The 22,131-nt window shown below is 46.4% G+C and overlaps 1 protein-coding gene across 2 annotated transcripts in view; it reads right to left on the bottom strand.

The window, feature by feature from the left end:
- The window catches only part of RASA1 (RAS p21 protein activator 1), a 1,052,852-nt gene that overhangs the window by 826,587 nt on the left and 204,134 nt on the right, over positions 1–22,131 (bottom strand). For both annotated transcript variants that reach the window (XM_085632428.1, XM_085632429.1), the window contains exons 6-7: positions 20,287–20,318; positions 4,693–4,745 (exon numbers count right to left, since the gene is read on the bottom strand). In XM_085632428.1, coding sequence (XP_085488554.1) covers positions 4,693–4,745; positions 20,287–20,318 — 85 coding nt within the window. The remainder of the gene's footprint in view (positions 1–4,692; positions 4,746–20,286; positions 20,319–22,131) is intronic.

Here is a 22,131-nt window from a genome sequence, read left to right as displayed (position 1 = left end):
TCGTCGCAGCATGACGCTTGTGTTTATGGCCCTGGCCGCTGTGTCTGCGGCATCTAGTGCACACTTGATGGAAGCATTTGTGAGTAGCTGTCCCTCTCTGATAAGAATTTCTGCACCTTCTTTGAACTGGTCAGGGAGATGTTGGAGTAGTTGTTCCAACGTGTCATAGTGCGCTCTGTCATAGCGGGCGAGGAGCGCTTGAGTGTTGGCTATGCGCCATATGTTGGCAGCCTGTGCGGCAACTCGCTTGCCAGAGGTCTCTAACACCTTGGACTCTTTGTCCAGGGGAGGAGCGTCACCTGTCGTTTGAGAGTGTGCCCTCTTGCGAGCATTCGCAACGACAATGGAGTCGAGAGGTAATTGGCCTCTGATGTAAGTAGGGTCCCCAGGTGCTGATCTGTATTTTTTGTCGATCCTGGGGTTTATCACCCTTGCCCTGGTGGGTTCCTTGAAGATGTCCTTGGCTGGTTTGAGGACCCCTTTCAACATGGGCAGAGTCTTTACATGCCTTTCTGAGGAAGCGAAAGTGTCCATAAGGAAGTCGTCCTCCACGGTGTCAGAGTGAAGCTGCACTCCATGATTATTCGCAGCACGTTCAATGAGAGCGTTGAACGCTGCAGTGTCCTCTGTGGGAGATGTTTTCGCTCCATAGAGTTGTGGGTCCTGTGCATCTAGAGGTGCACTGGGGTCTGCAGGGTCGCCCCAAGTTTGATCAGGGTCCTGTTGGTCATCAGGGTCCATGTCTCTGTGGTAAGGGACTTGGTCATCCATATAGTGTGCCAACGCATCCGTGTCGGAGTGTGTGGGAGAGAATGATTGTGGATCCTGGTAGGGCGAGTCGAAAGATTCGCAAAGCACAGGTTCTGAGTCCACAGGCAGCTTTCTTTTTAGTGGGATCCTGAAAGGGTCCAAAGGTGGCTCCGAAGTTATCCTCCGTTCATGGATAATCATCCTGCCGGTGTTGGCGTCGATGTAATGTGATGGAGACGTCTCAGCAGGTGTAACCGTGGTGTGGGTGACCTGTGTCCTGAGTTGGAACATTTTTGGGATTGTGGATGGCGGCAGGCCAAAAGTTATGTTGGCTGGCGCCGAAGAGGCTGCTTGAGCTTTTATTGGGCCGGAGCCCGATGTGTCCTGGAGGACCGTTTTGGTTTTGCTGCTTTGCGCTGCAACGGTTCGCACTTGGAGCGCTTTCGAGGCCTTAGCGCCGACCAGGTCTGTAGAGGCGGCCGTGGACTTTTTCGGTGCCGGTGGGTCATCGAGTCGAGGGGCGGGAATGGCCGTCGACGTTTTCGATGCATGAGGCTTTGGTGTTGCCGTGGAAGCGACGTGAGACGCAGCAGGCAGTGTGACCTTTGGTTTAGGAGTCGATGGCGTCGACGCCGCGAGCCGAGCAGGTTTGATGGCACCGAGGGCCTTTTTCCGTATGCCGACTCCGACGTCGGCTGCTTCAAGTTCGGCACCGAAGTCTCGTTTGGTGCGCTCGGTGCCGACGCGTGTCGCTGGCGTCGAAGGTGTGGAAGGCCTCGATCCGACTTGCGCCACTTTCGGTTTCGGTTTCATTAGAACCAGTGCAGCTTTCGGTTTCGGTTTGGTAGAAGGGAAACCAGCCGGTTTAGGTAATAATGGCTGCCGCTGAACGTCCGAGGCCGGGCCCGAGGGCGGGGCCGAAGAACTGCGGGATAGGTCTCGGGTAAGGCCCGAAGGCGATCCCTCAACCGGAGCCATAGACTGTGGCACTGGGCTCTCTTCAGTCTGAACGGGTAGGCCTTGCTCGTCATTGGAGCTACTCTCTTCGGCCCCTAAGGCCTCATCGCAGTCTCCTACCTCGGTGTTGTCTTCATCTCTGCGAAAGAGTGATTCGTCGACGTCGTCCGAACCGGAGTCATGTTCGGAAACGGGACTGGAGGGTAGGATTTCCAATTCTTCGACATCTTCGGCGTTGAAGATGTCTGCCGGGCCGGTGCCGCGTGCTGCGCTTCGAGTCTCGCCGCTCGTCGATTCCGTAGAGTCTTCTTGGAACGGAACCGGGCACAGGCCATGCATGTCGATTCGTCGTGGTCCGGCGACAAGCATTTGTTGCACACCGGATGGACGTCGACATGGGGATATTTCGCATTGCATACCGGGCACCTCTTGAATGGTGTCCTCGATTCCATCGTCGGTGTCGTCGATGGTCAGGTAAAAAGCGAAAAGTCGGTTCTAAAAGTTAGTAAGCTAACAGGTAGAGTCGAAACCGATCGAGTGAACAGTACCGACGCGAACTAAAGGCCTTTTGGCCTCGACAAAGTTTTTTCTAACTTGAGTTAAGATAGCACATCCGAACCCAATGGCGGAAAAAAACAATCTGAGGATGGAGTGGATGCCCATGCGCACTGTAGTCCAGGGGAGGAGTCACCTATCCAAGGATACTTCGAAGACTCTTCCAGGACAACAACGTGCAAACATCCGGACCCAACACTAGGCCGCGATCTATGCACAGATATGAATTCAGCAGCCCACATGCCTCGAACGCTATGATATCGAAGTCTAAGGTGTAAATTGACAGCATCATACATAATCTGGGCTTATAAGGCACTTCAGGCAAATAACTACACTAACCATCATCTTACACCCAAGCTAGAAGTAACTTGTTTACCAATGTAGTATGCCATGACTCGCACCTGCTTTTTTAAATCCCTTTTACTAGATGATTGGAATGTATATAGTAATATCGCCTATCGGCTGACCATATTTTAACTTTATTTTCTTATCTATACACATTTTGTGCATCATGTTGTTGGTACTTTAATGGACTTGAATGTCTAAATGAAGTATTTTCAATTGAATGTGCCAGCATGGGAAATTGCTTGAAGACTATTGCTAATTGTAAGATTCCACTACAAAATAAATCTCAATCTCAATGTAAAGGTATGCTGCTGCACACTGATTCTCAGAATTATATGTGGTGTGATTTTTATATGATAATAACGTGGACTAAAGTGAGTTGCTCTTCAGCCGGATGGATCATGTTTGATTCGACCTTTTCTTTGCAAACCAAATCAGGCAGATCTCATCGTCCTGATTTCTGAAGTTAAAATAAGTAAGAAAGCTATTGCATCGGCTTCTGGAAGAGACCTGAAAAAACATAATACACGATGTGTGACATGGAGTTTGGATTACTTCAACAGCCTTTATCTGGGTCTTCCTGCTTACCTGACTCAGACTTTAAATCATACAGAATACGGCGGCCAGGCTGATCTGACGAGTCCCCTACCGTCAACACATTTCACCTCATTTGTGGCAGCTTCATTGGCATCCTGTTGCCAGGAGGGTTGCGTTCAAGGCCATAGATACCTGCGAAATAGACTCAGCCGGTACCAACAGGAGGGATCCCCAAGATCCAACCACCTTCAACTCATGCCCATTCCGCGGTTGGCCAAGGTTCGTCGGGGTGGAAGGTCTTTTTCAGTACTGAAGGCCATGCTTTGGAATACCTTGCCTATCCATCTACGTATGGCAGAGTCTGAGCACTGTTTCAGAAAAGAGCTAAAAACCAGGCTCTCTAATCAAGTGTGGATTTGAGTGGTCGGCTCTGTTCTTCAGTCTCTGCTTTTGACCAAGATGCCACTGGCGAGGCAGCCACACACTTTACAAATGACTGATTGACAACGAGAGGGAATTCCACTCATAAACCTTCCCAGACAATGTGCAGCTGTTCCGTAATATTTATCTGGCACATCCACCTGTTTAATAGTTTCTGGCCTTCTGGGGATAAGTTAAGATAGCTCGTTAATCAAAGGGTTGTACAAGAGTGCAGTACCTGCTGGGCTTTTTCAGAGCTCGTTTATTAGAGGTTTTATTTTAGTTCTTGTCTGGTCAATTTCGTAATGATATGTGTCTAATTCACTGACATTGAGAACCTGCCTCCCTTTAGTGTCTTGTGGGTTGCCAACTTTTAATCAGAACGCTCATTCTTTTTAAAGTCGGTTTCAATTTTGGCACTCTTTTGAGGGCCCTTGAAACACCACTGTGCTTCCTCATAGATACATAACTGCCGTTTTTGGGGGATGTTTTCACCAAATACTTTGTTCCTTATTTTGGAAGTCTAATGAGAGGCGTTCAAATAGAGTATCATTTTTGGCTTTTCAATATAGTTTTAGGGCTCGGCCATTTCCTTAACTGCATCTGTAAATTAAACGGAGTATCTCCCATAAATTACTGCTTCAAAAGCTGTTGAAATTTCAAAACTTTCTAGAAATTCAAGCATTTTGACAGAACCACCATTCGGACATCGATCGCAAAAACATGGTCTTGATTCAGGAGGCAAATTGTTCAAGCCTGTTCTTTTTATTGAAACACCCGATTGTATTTTCCTGAAATCTAAAGATGGTGCTATCATGTGGGAAATTGAAGGGCACAAGTCAATGTCAGCAGAGTCTCTCTGTAAGCAAGCATGGTAAACATACACAATCTGGAGAAAAAAAAACAAGGGATCTTTCTTCACCTCCAGCTACTAAATACTCAAATATGCACAGTCCATTCATGGCGCAACAAAGCACAGTTTGAGTTTGCACACTTCAAGACAAAGGAATGATACTCATTTCATTTTCATAGTGAAACTAGAAGAAAAAAAAATCGGTCCTAAGGTGTAGTGACGCCATAATGGAAAGTGATTTCAACAAAACAAAAAACAGGGCAATGATACAATACCTGTCATCAGCAGAGTGTATGCATCATCTTTGGAGATCTTCCCATGGAACCATCTTAAAGAAAAAAGTACAATTAGGAAACACTAACAATTTCTCGTTTCAGTTGCCTTACACTTACACTATTCATCTCTGAAAGAGCCTGCATAAAATTAATCTAAGTGATACAAAATATGCTACAGGATATGAAAGTAGCAAAACAGTATCAACAAGAGCACAGTCCCATGCCAGGAACGCAGAAGCACATAATAGATCTTATGAATTTTGGGACCATATTCATGCCCTTCTAAGTGCCTCTATAAACAACCTTCTGGTCTCATCTAGTGGCACATCAAGTAAAACTGAGAATGAGGGTTTGGTGCCATTTCCTCTTTCAGGCCCAGCAGACAACTCTTACCTCTACACTCCATGTGGCACAGCACCTTCTTACTGCATACCCCTGCTGCTTCCTGCTCAGCATGCTGTTTTTTTTAATTCATTTTTTTACACCATGCTTGCAGTCAGCATACTTTTACTCTATTGTTTTGCTCTGTCAGTTCACTCTGGGCTTTTACCATGCCATGGATTCCACTCAATTCAATAAGATCTTCCCCTCCAAAACAAAGGTGTTCTGCTTAAAATAATAAGTGTATCCAGCGACGTAACACAGGATGGCTATTTTCGGAGCAAAGACTGTGGTGTTGGTCAGGTTACGTGGAAGAGCGTCAGAGCAAGCTGATTAACTAAGGGATGCAGCTAACAAGAGGCATAAAACAGAAGATCGCAAACACCACCTTGAAATTCATACCATTTACATTCAGGAATGTGTATGAGATGAAGCCAAAGGAACAAGAGATGTGGAAGAAGGTGCGTGATAGCGCAACAAAGCTTAATGTAGATAAGTGGAGGAGAGGGATGAAGTGAGTTTTAATCATCTGCAAAAAGAACAGAAGTGGATAGCTCTTGGTGCACATGATGCAGGTTGAATAAATGGGAGGGCTTAAGGGGGGGGTAGACAAAAGAATTTTAAAAGAGTTGCAGAGACACATGTTCTAATAATAATAATGACTTTTCATTTCAAAACCTAATTCAAGCTTGTAGATCTAACCATAGGAGGGAACGTTATACGCCACTAACAGTAATCCTCATCTTATAATATTTACAGCAGCAGGCTGGACTATTATAGCATTCACTCTTTTCTTTCATAAAAATAGTTTTTCCTTTTACACTTTCAGGAAACATTTTGAAAACAATAAGAAACAAGCATTAAAAATGCAATAGGTCTCGCCTTTCATTAAGTTTTAGCCATTAGCTTTGCTATACAATACAATTAGCAAAGCAAATGGCTTTAACTTAATCAAAGGCGAGACCTATTGCATTTTCAATGCTTGTTAAATTATCGATCCGAGACAGATATTTGAATTTAAAAAAAAAGGAAATATAAGTACTGTGAAAGCACGTGTTTTTGTTTGGTTTTTAAGGTGGGGGCATCAACAATGTGCTGCCTGGTCCTCCCACCTAATAAATAAAAAGACAGTGGGTGTGGGAGACAACTGAGAAGCGGGTGGGGGAAGCATGGCGGGGAAAAATAGAATACAAGCGAGAGCAACACGAGGGCAGTGGGATTAACAAGTGAGAAAGCAACAGGGAGAGAGAGGAAGAAGGAAGAAAGGGAGTTTGGCAGGGAGGAAAAGGACACACAAGAAAGCTTGCAACATGAGGGAGACACAACACAGAACGTGGTGTGTGTGGGTATTTGGAAGGGTAGAAGCACATAAAGGAGAGAGCTGGAAAACACATGCACTCTCATGAAGTGCTTAAGTAAAAAGAAAAAAATATTTTCTAGAAGTGTGCAACAGAAGGTCAGAAGTAAGCAAATCCAAAAGGCAAAGAGGCTATGCTACAGAGACAAGTAAGACTGATAGGATGGGGCAAGGAAATCCATCGAATAAGAAACAAGCAATTCGAGGGACAACAAAGCCAATCAACTGTAAGAAATGGGTGGGCTGTACGCCATTAGAAGTTCTTGATTAAAACAAAACTCGTCCTTTGCACCCAGACAACTTGTGCTGCCTGGCAGGCCCAATATAATAAGGAAAGTGTTACTTCCCTGTCTTCTGGTTTCAAAGCGTCATCTAGTGAATAAAGTCACAATAGGTCTCAAAACCCAATCAGAAGTCATGCAACGAAGGGGCATTCTGCAGTCCTTATTAGTGCCCATTTAGTCATCAGAAGTATTTTATCGATTTCTTCATATGGCTCGTTTAAAACTTCCCTCCAAAATTAAAGTATTATGGGTAATTAACTCACTGTACAAGGCGGAAATTAAACACACAATGCTGAAAGGACTGTCCCCTTCTCCACAATGATTGTGCTGAGGTGTGTGTCAGCATCTAGTAATGACCGATTACGACAATCAAAGCAAACCGCTACAATGGTGTCTGAGGAAAAAATCGTGACTTTCTACTGTTCTACAAATGTTACATTAACCGCATATGACTTGGCAATAAAAATAAATGCAGGCTAAAAAAGCAGTATTTTGGGCAAGTGTATTAATAAACCGAAAATTATGCGTTTATTAATACAGTGCAAAAAGTCAAATGCCTAGCTAATACCATCGTTCAAACTAACTACAAAAACACTACTGGTTACAGAGAATCTGCATCAAGATCATATTACAAAGGAAAAACTTTGGGTCACAATCACAGACTGCAAACGTCTTCTGTCTGAGAAATTCAGAGCTCTGTGCTCATAAGTAGAGAATTCTACTAGGCGGCTCGTTAATTAAGCCCTGTTCGCATCAGTCACAAAACGTTTAAGACAGATAATCACAGAAAAGAAAGGCTGGAACAAGCCTCTAGCTCCATAATGTGTAAAAAAGACACATGGGAGAGACAGACAGGGGACAACGAACGAGGCCTTTATTACAGGGTGGGCTTTTCATCATTGGGGCCCACACCAGGGTGGGACTGGCCTGTAGGAATCAAGCAATGTCCGAGGGGCTGGCCTGACCGGTCAGTGTGGGAATTTTTTTTTTTTTACTGTTTGTGGGGCTGTTTTATGATCTGCAGGGCCGGTTTCTAATGTTGATTTTCCTGATATTAATACAAACATTGCACGATACAAGCTCAATAATTAAACATATACAGAATAGAAAAATACAAGGGGTAAGGAGTTCCAAATGGTCATAGTAACATCAGGAGGAAAAAATCCTACATTTTAAAAAATAAATAAAAATACTAAAATCATAAAAGTGAAGTAACATCAGGGAAATCCCGGGATATAAAATATGTAATACTAGGGCAGACATGCGCAGAGAGTAGTGCCGGCTACATTGGTAGAGGTATTTATCAAAGAAAAGTCCACTACGGTACACTAAAAAAAATTTTTTACTAAGAAAGGTAGGAAAGGCAGCCTAACAAAGGTCAATATATAATATTTCTCCCTGGCTTTCTTTCTTTATTGCCCAGTCCTGATGAGGATGCCGAATCCGTGGAGAGTCAAAATGTCGAGCTTACCCCATGAACCTACAAATTAATTCTTTATATTTCTTTGTTTTGGCCGCATGTATAATCACGAGATGATTTTTTGTGGGTTTTTTTCTTTAATCAGTGCGTTACACCCGTGAGCACCAGGCACTTTTCCATCACTCACTTTTGATAACTGTATGAGAACTATAACCTCGAAAATAAAAGGTTTAATTGACATTAAATGTATAGTAAATGTCTGCGTGCTTTACCTTGGGTACCATTGTCCTCATGCAGTACACCATTGCTAAAGAGGTGAAAAAAGGCTATAACATGGCCAGTCGTGCCATCTTAAGGGTGCCTACACCACGCATGCCTACATAATGACGTGGAAGCGTCATTTTTTTTTTTTAAAGTAGCACTCTTTTTTATGCAAGTATTAGAAGATACGCGAGTGTGCGAGGAGACGCACAGGACAAGGACACAAGAGGGCAACGTGGATCTGGGGGCAGAGGAGCACATGAGAGCGAGGGCATTACTTAACAGGGCAGGTAAGAAGCACATGGGGCGGAGAGAGCAACAAGGAGCACGGGGAGGGAGCTGTCGGAAGAGAAGTGCTACTTGAGTGACAGCTGGAAAACACATGCACTCTAGTGGTGTGCTTAGCTATATTCGAAAGGGAAAAAAGTAGTGCCTTAGTAGTGAGCACTGGAAGGACACTAGTAAAGTTTATCACCTGCAGCCATGGCTGCCGTTTAAGCACTTTAAACCTGCATCCGACAATCTGCCTGGATCTCTGACAGACGCAAGTTAGTGATGCGAGATCATCATATGAACTTTTTTTTAACCTACTGTACACTACAGTGTTTTCATCTTTCACAGTATTATTACACGTGCACCAATGAAACTGCCTTGCATAAAAGATTGCCCAATCCAATCACCCATTCCTTATATGCTTGTGATGTTACACAAATAATTCAATTAACAACCCAATCAAGGCCGGCCTTTAATCTAAAAACACTCTTTGGTAATGTTATAAAGCATTTCGTTTCTGGACAATGAAAGTACTGCAAGGCGAACACACCTGAAACTCGAGAGACGCAAGTGGGAAGGGCGAACGTGATATTCTCATACTACCAATTTGCAAATCTCGCGATCTTGCACCGCGAGAACAACTCAAAACAAGATGGCCGCGCCCGCAAGCAACCACATGGGTAAGTTGGCGACCCGCAACCATGCAGAAAATCTCGCGAACATGCCGGAAAAAAACTTCCGCATCTTCGCGATATTTCTGCTTGTTTGCGATAATTTTAAACATTTTCGCGATAATTTGCTAAAGTTAATTCCGCAAATTCCGCCCACCCCTAGTTCTGGACCCTCAGTTTCACGCAGATACCACCATTTCAGGCCCTGGATTTCATATAAAAACCAAATGACCTGTGGGGATGAAAGCGAGGGGTTATTTAACCTGAAACATTGGGACTAAAGTGAAGGACTACAGCAGCCAGGCCCAGCACTGGGACACGATGCTCCAGGGAAAGGGGTTGTTTGGCCACCTTGCTCGGAAGACTCAGAGCTCAGGTTGTTTATACCAAACTGAGTTGGTATTGCTCGTTGCGTTGTGGTACTTATGGGGTCTCTTTTGCCAGAGGTGCCTTTAGAAATGATGGGTACAGATTGCAAATACTATGAGTAAAGACACGAGTGTATACACTACTCGCCTCTAGCAAAGGACAACTTCAAATGGTTGGCCTGCTCTCCATTGTAAAGATCACCGTGCCTCGTGAGCCCTGGGCTAGTGAGCTTGGATTTAATAAATCTCTGCATTCTTGAGTTGTAGCTTTGATCCACTACAAGTGGTACGAGGCATCGCTGAACAATAAGTGGTAAAATCAAAGTTTGGGACTAGAAATGGGCTGTCCTAGTGTCACGGGAGTTATTCTTTATGCCTCCTCATTGCTAAGGATCCTACCCCCTCCAAGTACCACCAACCTGGGCTTTCACCTGACAGCCTAGTGCATGCTGGGGTTTGAAGTCTTGGTTTACTCACATAGAGCCAACTGGACCAAACACTACCAGGGGGCCCACCTCACTGCATGTTAAAACCGACATGTTCTCTTTCCTGTTCTGGGCTTAGCCTACAAATCACTCTTGCAGGTCTGGGTCAGTGGAACCAAATCTCCAAGGACCATAATGTATTGGGTTGTCACATGAAAGCCGAGAACGGGAAAGTACGCTCGTGCCAACACGACCTACCCACGTGACCACACTGATTGTAGCAGAATTCCCCAAGACTGCGGGTCAACCGATGTGCGAGGAGCACATGAAATAGTAGCGGGTGTACTGTGGACGCACGGTCGGATTGCATCTTTTGTAAGCACTACTCACTCCCAACGCTAGCGAAGAGCCCAGACGCACTCAAAATAAAAGGCCCGCCACCATTTAGCATAATCGGTGACGCTAGCCAATGGAAAAGATGGGCGGGGCTTAAAGCCCTTTACTGAAACTCCTCAAAAACATTACATCTCGCTGAGCGAGCTGCGCACGTGCGCAGCCACGCTAGCCGAGACCTAAAAACTTATTGTAGCCAACTATTTCCTTTTCCAGTAATAAGCCGTTCGTCCTTGATTCATTTCCAAAACTACACTGCCCTGCTCTTATTTCCTTTCCGATTTAAAAACAAAAAAACGCTTTTGAAAAAGTTGTCACATTTCTCAAATCAGTGACCTTTTAAAAACTTAATACAACATTATTGCTTTGCATTTTTTTAAAAAGAGCAAATTAAAGTTGGCCAATGCAGCATGCAGGTAAGCTATCAAGGGTTCATTTGTTTGCAGAGAAAGAGTGGGTAAAAGTGAGTTAAGTGCTCTAGGATCTCATATGTTTGTGGGACTATTCAGTACCCATAACTAATAAGGATGATGATTCCCTGGAAGAAAACTCTGTTGTTAAACTGTGACAGAAACTTAGAGCAGGGACTCCAACCTTTTCTATGCTGGGAGCTATTTCTGATCAATGAACAACAACCTGAGCTACTCATGAATATGTTTACTGCCACAGTATGACAAGGCCGGAGAGAAATTTAAATGACAGCTTAATTTATATACTTTTCAGAATTTCTCGCTACTCTGGTTATGCGATATTCTCTAAATGACAGCATTACGTCACGTAATTACGTGGCGCGAGAGCAGTGGAAAATGGAAACAGCCAGAACGTGACTGACTGCTGTTAGCGGCAATTATGTTTTAGCACTACTTGCGTGGGAATTGCGTTCTTGCACCAAAAACTGATGTGAGGCCAGATTTTACTTTTTATTAACTTTTCAATTAAGTTTTGGATGGACAACAAATGTGATACATATGCATTACTAAATGTCTTCGTGTACACAGTATCACAAATTGCACTTGAAGGGAAAAGTAAAGGCATACATTTCACCTTTATCATGGAAATTCTTCAATTATACGAATAGTAAAAAACAGGAAACCAGCTGCCCTCGCTGGTCCTCAGAGCCCAGAGTAGCCCCTCTCACCAGCAATCATTGCTCCACTGTTCTCTTCCATCTATCATGAGGTGGTACCACATGCAAGCGTCCACCAGTGAAGACTGGCAGCACAAGATCTGTCCTTCACCCTACAGCATTGACAGCCTAGGGCGACCGTCAACGTGAATCTCCAGCAACCACCATCCACGACACCTGACAGAATCGTCACACTACGGCAAACAACCGTCCGCGACACGCAGCCTGCTCTTCATGCTATTGCGACGACCCTCTGCAACACTCTTTCTGTTCCTTCTGCCATCCTTCAGCATGAATGCCAGTGAAGTGCAATTGCCCTTTTGGCAAGGACCAGTGCAAGGTCCAGGAATCTATTACCTACCTTCTTCTGCGTGTTTCCGGTATTTACCCCTGGTAGGAGTGCAGTGCCTTCTTGTTCATTGTACATTCAAGCTCAGCTATGACTGTCGTCCAGAAATGTGCCAACCCTGGGATGCTCCAAACAATATCGATGAAGCTGGCATTAGCCAAGTTACAGTGGGAGCAGCACATATCCTCTTAAGATTTAGTCTATGGAGTGGGGATGAGGTAGGTAATGTGTAAATAACATAACTGGGTATACTTGTATCGGGTATTCCTTGATACCTTATGTACCTATTCTAGAGCAGAGGCCAATTCTTGTCCTGAGAATTGACTTACTAATGCTTCCTCAATCCTCAGTGCTTCCTCCCAACTAACAGGTTGCGTTGGCATATCATCAGGAATCATTGTGGGGAATGTTTTATATAGCCAGGATGCCAGCTTATGACTTTTACAAAAGGTCAATTAGACCCGGAGGAGATTCTCTGTTGGTGCCTCCTTCTAGCCGTGTCCCCCAGCTGTCGAACAGAGCCATTCAGGGCACCATGAACAGAGAACTGGGCCATAGGAAATCCATCCTCATCTACCATTTCATTCAGGCTACAAGTTTACCTTCTAAGTAACAATTGCTTGTGGTTTCTATCCCAGCCTGTGACCACTCTGTCGGCCCACCGCAAGCCCATTCATGGGAGTGCCAGAGCATATGTCTGAAACATTCGTGTTTTTTGAGCAACAGTTTCCAGCAGCGAATCACCATTGTGCGTAGTTTGGGCTGCCGTGTCTAATGTAAGCAAATTCCAAGCATCGATTTCAACAGCGCTACTTTGCGATGTGGGTCCCCCCCATTACCCAAATGTTTCCACATGCAATCCCAAAAGCCATTAGACCAACCACTGGAGCTAGGCTTACAAATATAATTTGTAGTCTGTGACTCACAGCACCCCAGATCACACAAGACGCCGAAGGGTAGTCAGCGAGACCTAATAGTGTGAGCCACACATATCAGCTCACAAAGTAGAGTGTTCAGCACCTTGAACCAACTCAGAGGGTTCCAAATCAGTAAATTTGTGAACTAGAACACTTGTAGTAGGACCACCATTTTGGAAAGGACGATTCATGTCACAATGGGCAATTTCAAAGAGTGCCAGTATGGGACATTTCCGCATATCTCTTGCAGGACTCTACCCAAGTTCCCCTCTCTGATGCACACATCATTATGATATATTCCACTCGTATGTGCTTAACCATCTAGGGTTACCAAGTAATGGCCAGATGAGAGACTGCCGACATGGCTCTCAGCAACTCCGGGGATACCAAAAAAGCATTGCAAGGATGCATTTCACATTAAAATACACTAAGATATAGGGCTAAATGTCAGATATGCTTTTCACTAATTTTGTGTTATTTTATGTAATTATCCTGAAATTGCACGTAATTAGCAAAAGCAAATTAAGTGGATTTCACACACCCCTAAAGATGACAACGTCCAATAAGATTCCTATTCTGACACCCCCCCTCCCCTCAAAATAAGATGATCGATAACGATCACTCCTTATAGCCCAGCACCGTAGCAAACCTACTCCGCATCAAACACATAGCAAGGCATGGAAGATGACCAATCTCTATCCAACTTTAATAGACTGACATATAGTCAAGTTGCAGGCTGTCCCACTACTGTGGGCTGCCGCAGTTTGCGTTTATGTCTTAGTGCAATTTGGCTGGCTGCCATTTCAAGGGTCAGAAACTGAGCATCACTAACTGCTTCAATTTGCCCAGACCCTCTCTCTGACCTACTGGGCTGGCATTCTAGGAGTTCTTTCCAGAGAGCTGGTGAAGAACGAATAGTTTCTTACCTGTCGGTGTAGTTTTGCAGCTTGAAGATCTTTCTGGATTCACTATGCTGTGCATTATTCCGCGATCTTGTGGTTGGGTCCGGATTCGTAGTCTTTTCTTTGTTTTTTTTGTTTTTTTTTCGTAGCCCAGGTGGGCGTCGACGTACACCATTTGGTGCACCTCCCGTGACGTCGTCGTGCTTCCTGCGGAAGTCCCACCTTTGGGGCGCCATCTTCGGGTTCTTTTTTCCTTTCTTCTTTTTTTTTTTTAACCCTAGGCGATTGATTAATCCTTCTTGTCCCTTTATCTGTATGTTTGTATTTCTTTGATCTTTTCCATTTTACCCCCTCTTCCTCCAGCCTCATCTTCCTGGCGGAGGTGGGTGGGTTTGCTAGTGAATCCAGAAAGATCTTCAAGCTGCAAAACTGCACCGACAGGTAAGAAACTATTCGTTTTGCAGCGTGAATCTTTCTGGATTCACTATGCTGTGCATCGATTTTGTAGCGGTTTTCCTAGTTCTGTGGCGGCTGGGTGGTAGATGAGCGTTGGTCGTTGAAAATGTGCTGAAGCACCTTCTGTCCAACCTGCGCTTCCTTGTTCATCTGAATGTCCACGCAGTAGTGTTTCGTGAACGTGTGCACAGATGCCCAAGTTGCCGCGAGGCATATGTCCTGGATGGGCGTGTTCGCCAGGAAGGCCACGGTGGCCCCTTTCTTCCTTGTGGAGTGAGCCTGCGGCCCCTCCGCTAGCTCCTGTCCAGCCTGTTTGTGGCAGAATTGAATAGTGAGGGCAATCCACCTTGCGATGGTGCCCTTAGTCACTGGTCTACCCAAGAAGCTAGTAGCAAAGGACACAAACAGCTGTTTCGACTTCCTGAGTTCCTTGGTTCTCTCAATGTAGTGCATCACCGCTCTTCTGGCATCGAGGGTGTGCAGTGCCTTTTCTGCGTTTGTAGTCGGGTTTTGGAAGAAACTTGGTATCTGGATAGCCTGATTTATGTGGAACGCCGACACTACCTTGGGCATGAAGTGTGGGTCAGTTCTCAGGACTATTCTATCTTTGTGAATCTGAATGTAGGGTTCCTGCAGCGTTAGTGCTTGAAGCTCGCTCACCCTGCGTAGTGAGGTTATGGCCACCAGAAAGGCTGTTTTCATAGTCAACATCTGCAGTGTTGCCTTGTGAATGGGTTCAAACGGTGCCTTCATGAGCTCCGTCAGGACCACATTCAGATTCCATGCCGGCGGCGGCAACCTTTTCGGGGGGGCCATCCTTTTGGCTCCCTCCATGAATCTCCTCACCACCTGCGAGCTGAAGAAACTTCCACCTTTTTCACCTCTGGTGTAGGCCATGATGGCCGCTAGGTGTACCCTTAGTGAGCTCGAGCAGAGGTTACTCTTTAGAAGGTGTGTGAGGTACCTCAGTACTGTTGAGTCTCTTGTCATTCTGTTTTGCAGGCCCTTTTTCCGGCACCACACAGTGAACCTCTTCCATTTTGCGCTGTAGCATTTTCGTGTAGTTGGTTTCCTCGCCTCCCGTAGCACTCGCATCGTGCTCGGCGGCAATCTTAGGTGTGCGAACTCTAGGTCTTCAGGAGCCATGCCGCCAGGTTGAGGGTCTCTGGCTCTGGGTGCAGGACCTCTCCGTTTTGCATTGAGAGCAGGTCCTTCCTCCTCTCGAACCTGTATGGGTCGCCTTGTGCCATTTCTTGAATTTGTGAGAACCATGTCTGCCTCGCCCACTGCGGAGCCACCAGGATCAGGGTCATGTTGCTGGTTCTGCACTTGTCGAGCACTCTGTGCAACAGGGGTATCGGTGGAAAGGCGTAGGCAAATGTCCTCGACCAGCTTATCCATAGGGCATTTCCCTTGGATAGCTGATCTGGTTGCCTGGACGCGAAGCTTTGGCATTTTGCATTGTGGCGTGTTGCAAAAAGGTCTATTGTGGGAGTCCCCCATCTCCGGAAGATTTTCTCCGTCTCCTGGCCATTGAGCTCCCACTCGTGTGATGCTGAGGTCTGCCTGCTTAGCCAGTCTGCCTCCACATTGTCCTTCCCCGGTAGGTGAATTGCCAGTAGATCTATCCTGAGAGGTATGGCCCATCTCCAAATCTCCTGAGCTAGGGATGAGAGCGGGAACGACTGTGTCCCCCCTTGTTTGTTGATGTAGAACATCGCCGTGGTGTTGTCTGTTTGGACCAACACCCTCTTGTTGAACAGGTGCCTCTGGAATGCCTTCAGGGCTAGCAGGATTGTTTTCAACTCGAGGTAGTTGATATGGCGGACCGCATCTGCTGGGGCCCATAGACCCCTCACTCTGAGGTTGTCCATGTGCGCTCCCCATCCCTTCTGCGATGCGTCCGTGGTAATGGTCACTGTTGGGATTGGTGGTGTCAGGCTTCTCCCTGCTGTTATGTTGTCTCTGTTCCACCAAGTTATCTCCTCCTGCACTGCGTGCGTAACAACCACTAGATCCTCCCAGCTTCCTTTTGCTTGTGACCATTGTTGTTGTAGCCATTCCTGGAATGGTCTCATGTGCAGGCGTACATTCGGCACCAGCTGGATACAGGACGCCATCATCCCCATCATCTTGCTCACAGCCCTCACTGTCAGAGCTCGCCCCTTCTGGTAGAGCTTCGCCTCCTTCAGTAGAGCCTCTGTCCTCCTCTCGCTGGGCACTACTGTACTGTTGCGGGAGTTGATCTTTGCCCCCAGGAAAATCTTCACCTGCTCCGGTTCCATCGATGATTTTCCCCAGTGGATCGAGAATCCCAGATTTGTGAGGGTGTCTGTTACGCGTTTTGCGTGCCTCTCGCACTTTCCGCGTGAGTTTGCCTTGACCAGCCAGTCGTCCAAGTAGGGGTAGACATGTATTCCCTGCCTTCGTAGGTGCGCCGCTACCGCCGACAGGCATTTTGTAAAGACCCTTGGTGCTGATTTTAATCCGAAGGCCAGGGTCGTGAACTGGTAGTGTTCTTGTTCGATGTTGAATCTTAGAAGGCCCTTGTGCCTTCTGTTTATTGGGATGTGAAGATAGGCATCCTTGAGGTCCACGGTGACCATGAAGTCCCCTTCTCTTATCTGTGGCAGAACCTCCTGCAGTGAAGTCATTTTGAACCTTTGCGTTCTGATGAACTTGTTTAGGTAACGGAGGTCTAGTATGGGTCTGAGGTCTCCGTCTACCTTCGGAACCACGAAGTAGTTTGAGTAGACCCCTTTGTTGCGTTCTCTGAACGGCACTGTCTCTATGGCTCCCTTTTGCAGGAGTTTCCGCGTTTCTTCTCTGAGTATTGCCAGTTCTTGGGCCGATCTCAGTCTTCCCCTTGGTTTCCTGTTTGGAGGTCTTTTCTCCAAATCTACGCAGTACCCGTACTGCACAACGTTCCGTATCCACTTGTCTGTGGTTATACGCCGCCACTCCTGAAGGTAGAACCTCAGTCTTCCGCCTACTGGTGTCGTATGCTCGTAGGCTCTTGCATTTTCTCTTCCCCCTGATGACACTTTTTTGCGCCTCACCCTTGGGGTCCTGGCGAGGGTAGGCGTCCTCTTGCGTGCTGAGTCACTTCGTCGAGGTCTGTTCGCCCCCTCTCCTCCTTTGGCCACGTCCGTTCCCTCTCCCGCGAAAGGACTGGCCCCGAGGTTGATATTGCCAGTTTTGCTTCTGCTGACCTTGTCCGTGACCTTCACCCTGCTGACCTTGTTGGAACGCCTGGTGCGACGTCCCCTGCTGGCTTCCTCCCCTACCGTAGGGTCTTCTCGAGGGATTTCCTCGCCTCATTCCCCTCAGCTGCAGGGCCCCCATGGACCTCGCCGTCTCGTTTTCTTTTTTCAGCTGGGTGAGCTTGTCGTCCACTGTTGCTCCGAACAGTGTCTCTCCATTGAAGGGGGTGCCAAGGATGTTGTTCTGCACTTCCGGTTTGAATCCCGAGATTCTTAGCCATGCATGCCTCCTCTCTGTGACCCCTATGGCCATGAGTCTTGCTGAAGTTTCTGCCCCATCCAACGCCGTCTTTATACAGGAGTTGGCGATGTTTTTGCCTTCATCTATCAGGTGATTCGCTCTCTGCCGGTATTCTTCGGGGAGGTGCTTTACTAACTCCCCCATCTCATCCCAGTGCTGGTATTGGTGTCTATTGAGGAGTGCATTTGAATTCGCCATGCGCCAGTGCATTGCGGCGTTCCTCTCGACCTTTCTTCCTGTGAGGTCAATCCTCCTGCTCTCCTTATCCGGGGGTGGGCCCGAAGTTGCTGGTACGTTGGCCCTTCTCCTGGCCGTGGAGGCTATGATGGAGTCCGCGGTCACACTACCCTTGATGTAAGGGGGGTCCAGGGAGGAGTGCTTATATTTCTTCTCTGTCCTGGGCGTGATCGACCGGCAGGTCGCAGGTTCCTGGAAGGCTTCTCTCCCCTGATTCATCACGCTTTGTAGCATGGGGAGGAACTGGCTCCTTGTCTGGATGGGGAGCAGTGTCTCGACGAGAAAATCGGCTTTCGGTTTCTCCTCGTCGAGTTTGACGCCGAAGGCCATTGCTGCGCTCCTGACCACCATATTGTAGACCCCGATGTCGTCGGGTGGCGAAGGCCTCGAAGGGTACGTGTCCACGGGCTCCTCCGGGTTTTCGGTGTCGAGATCGTGCCATTCGACGTCGTTGCTGGTAGATGCCGCCGATTCGTAGAACGACCGTTGGTCTTCTTCCTCGGCTTCTCCCTCATAATAGGGCTCTTCTTCCTCTTCGAGTTCCCTTGTCAGCCCTTCGGCGTCGAACTCGTCTTCGACCTCCTCGACGTCCGCTGATGGAACCGTTGGAATCTTGAATTCCTTCATTCTGGCGTCGAACTCCTTCTTTCTTTGAAGGATGTTCTCCATTTCGGCCTCGAGCCGCCTCTTCTTTTTTTCCATCTCGGAGATGCTTTCGGCGTCGACCGCGGGTCTTTTCGATGAAACTTGCGTCGACGTCGAACGTTCTTTCTGCGTCGATCGGCCCGTTTCATGGGATGCTTTCGACGACCCTTGCCTTTCGGCGTCTTTCGGCACCAGGGAGTCCTTATCTAAGGATCCGCTCGGCCTCTTGTCCGTGGTTCCCCCTTTGGACGTCGAAGTTTTCGGCGCCGGGGCTCCCTTCGTGGACTTTGACTCAGATTTTCTCGAGTCACCCTCGTGTTGTCGAGGTACTTTCTGTTTTGCGCTCGACGATTCTCTTACCTCGTCTTCTTTTTTCTTGTCGGTCTCTACGACCGTGAAGTTTTCGGCTGTCTCGGCGACGTTGTCCTCGTCGTCCGAGGAGAGGCCCAGAGCGTAGAGCGTCGGGGGCTTCCCCTTGCCATCCATGCTGGCGTTGGCCCTTCTCTGCCGCTCTCTCACCCTGAGTGTCTTCGGCGCGAAGGGTGAGCAGGCGTTGCAGTCGATACTCTGGTGATCGACCGGTAGGCAGAGGTTGCAGACCGGATGCTGGTCTCTCTGCGCGAACTTGTGGTGGCAGTTTGGGCAGAACTTGAATGGCGTCTTGTCCATTGCGCTCAGGGTCTCTGAGCGTGCATTCTCCAAGGCCGTCGAAGAAAAGGGCGCTGGTCCTCCTTTCTTCGCGCTCCTGATGAAATCTTTTCCTTTCCTGATATCTTCTAGTGTTTCTATCGATGAAACTCGCTTTTCTTCCTTCTTCCTTCGAGTGTAATTCTGGAGCTTCCCGATGACGATCCAGACCCAACGGCGGAAAAAAGAATCTGAAGATGGCGCCCCAAAGGTGGGACTTCCGCAGGAAGCACGACGACGTCACGGGAGGTGCACCAAATGGTGTACGTCGACGCCCACCTGGGCTACGAAAAAAAAAAAAAAAAAACAAAGAAAAGACTACGAATCCGGACCCAACCACAAGATCGCGGAATAATGCACAGCATAGTGAATCCAGAAAGATTCACGCTGCAAAACCAGTAGCTCCCAAACTACTGGTTTGAGACCCTTGCTCTACAGAGTGTACACCCACTCAACACGCAGACCAATATCAGACAAAACAAAAATCTAGGAGGAAGAGAGAAACTTATTCATAGAGCAGCAATGAAAAATGCTCCTATGGAAATTTTGGGATGAAAGGTCTCAAAGGGCAAAGGAATATCTAGGAGTAAGGGCATCTACACCCTTTATCAGGATGTGTAAGGGCAGGGGAGACAGATGAACCGGCCCTAAATAGGCACCTTTACATAGGAGCAAATAGCAGGGTGAAGCTTAAAAAATGAAATTAAAATAAACAACAGAAGGAGGACGTCTCTTAGGGAGTGTAGGTGAGACGAATTAGAGCCATGCTTAGTATGCACAGATAGTCTCCTGGAACAGGGCAGGTCCGAGTTAACAAAAGTGCATTATCCATATATTGGAACAGTAGGTCTGAAATGCAAACTTCTAACAATAATGATTATAGCAAGCAAATGGTAATGTCAGACTATAGCTGCTCTAAATGTAGTAAAGTAACTTACATTTTGCCCTCATGTGGATCTTCTTCTCTTCCCTATTAAAAGACAAGAAAAATTAAAGAATTGCTGATTAAATACATGTTCAGTTATTGCCAAACGTCGAGTAAATCTACGTAGGAGCACTTCTCTCCAAATACATGAATGCAGCATCATATAATGAGACTTTCATATGGCCTTATCATGTGATGTTTAAGGCAATGCCATTCTGCGGTGAAATAGGGGGATGGATAATTGGACACTTCTGACAGTGTTAAGTCATCGAATGTGTCCATATCTTGTGGATTATTTCAATGGGTACTGGTGATTTGTTTATGATGCATTGACATCCCCAAAGGTGGCATTTCCAGACATATTGGAAAAGCCTACCTCTAGATTCTCAATCAGAACATATAGAAATGCTATATGAGGCCAGTGCTTGCTAAGGGTGTTAGTGGCACAGTGCATGAGCCATGCCTAGCCATCATATCTGCTCTAACCATTGTCCAAACCGTTACCAGGTACCAAGAGCTAAGCCGACTTGCCAAACTGGCCACTGCCAGCCAGGCCCTGAGGATTTCTGCATAACCCAGCTGAAAATACTTGCCCCCTGACACCTGCTGGTGCAAGGACCTGTCACTGTTACATAGGAGTGTGTCATGTTTGTCTTTTGGGCCAACAGAAAGACAACCTCAGCTTTATGACTTTTCTGCAACCACTGTAGACTCAGACCTTTCTATCCTTACCTCTGCATAAGTACTAGACGAGACTTTGCCAACACAATGAAATTAATCACAATACTTTCTTGCTTTCAAAATGGAGGATGAAATTAGTTACTCACCTGCAACCTCCGCATCTCCATTATTAGTATTTTTCATAGATTTGCATGCTTATCTGCTTTCCTTTCATGTAGTCAGCCTGCAAATCTCCAAGAGTTAGTTCATTACAATGGCAAGATCAGGCAAAGGAGAGGCAATCGGACCCAGTTATTCTATCAATTGCCTTAATTAGGAGCGGCATGTTTTATGCATCACCTAGCACACCTTGATGGGCATTACCCCCTCCCTCATGAGTTTAGTTACAAAGTATTAGCTAGGGGCCGGATATGCTTTCACTTATTGACTTGCATAGTAGCATCTAACTCAGGTCAGGTAGAAGAGAAACTTAGAACTGGAAATAGAAATGTTGTATATTAATGAGTACAGTTGGATAGCAGTTGCCTGTAGATTTTTTTATTCTTGTTTTTGTTAAAAGGGCTACATTTTTTCACCACTTCGCGGTATGCAGGGGTAGAGCTTTTTCAAGGCTGCAAAACATTTGATATACATAAAAAAATAGATATACAAGCAAAAGAACAGAGAACTCCTTTTCATCATACAGAACATGTATCTCAACCAAATTGGTTCCGACATCTCTGTGCACATAACTCGATGATGCACTGAAAACGTGGAATTATACTATTAGAAACCAAAGGACACACTGGGCTACTTATGTAGAGTAAAGACTACTGATGTGAGAATGTTGCCACCAAACCAAGCATTTAGTACTTGTCGTGTGAGAAGCAATAAAATAGTGGTTGGACGTACAGATTATGTTTTTTTTTATGCCAAATGACGGTATTAGCTCTTTAAAAGTGAAGTTTGACGTATTACAGTTACACTGATGTAACATCTGTGAAGTCTGAAAGAGGAATCAATTAGTAGGGTCTTGCAATCTTCTAAGGCATGGGAAATCGGGATGGCATGTATCGGACTATCATGGTCAGAACGTCAAGTTACCAGTTTCTCTAGATCAAATATGCTGATATTGCTTGGATTCTGATGTACGGGGTATCCATTTTAATATTGACTCATTCTCATAATATATCATGGC

This window comes from Triturus cristatus, chromosome 2_1 (genome assembly GCF_964204655.1).
Source record: "Triturus cristatus chromosome 2_1, aTriCri1.1, whole genome shotgun sequence".
Lineage (NCBI taxonomy): Eukaryota > Metazoa > Chordata > Amphibia > Caudata > Salamandridae > Triturus > Triturus cristatus.
This window is presented reverse-complemented; position numbering and strand designations above follow the sequence as displayed.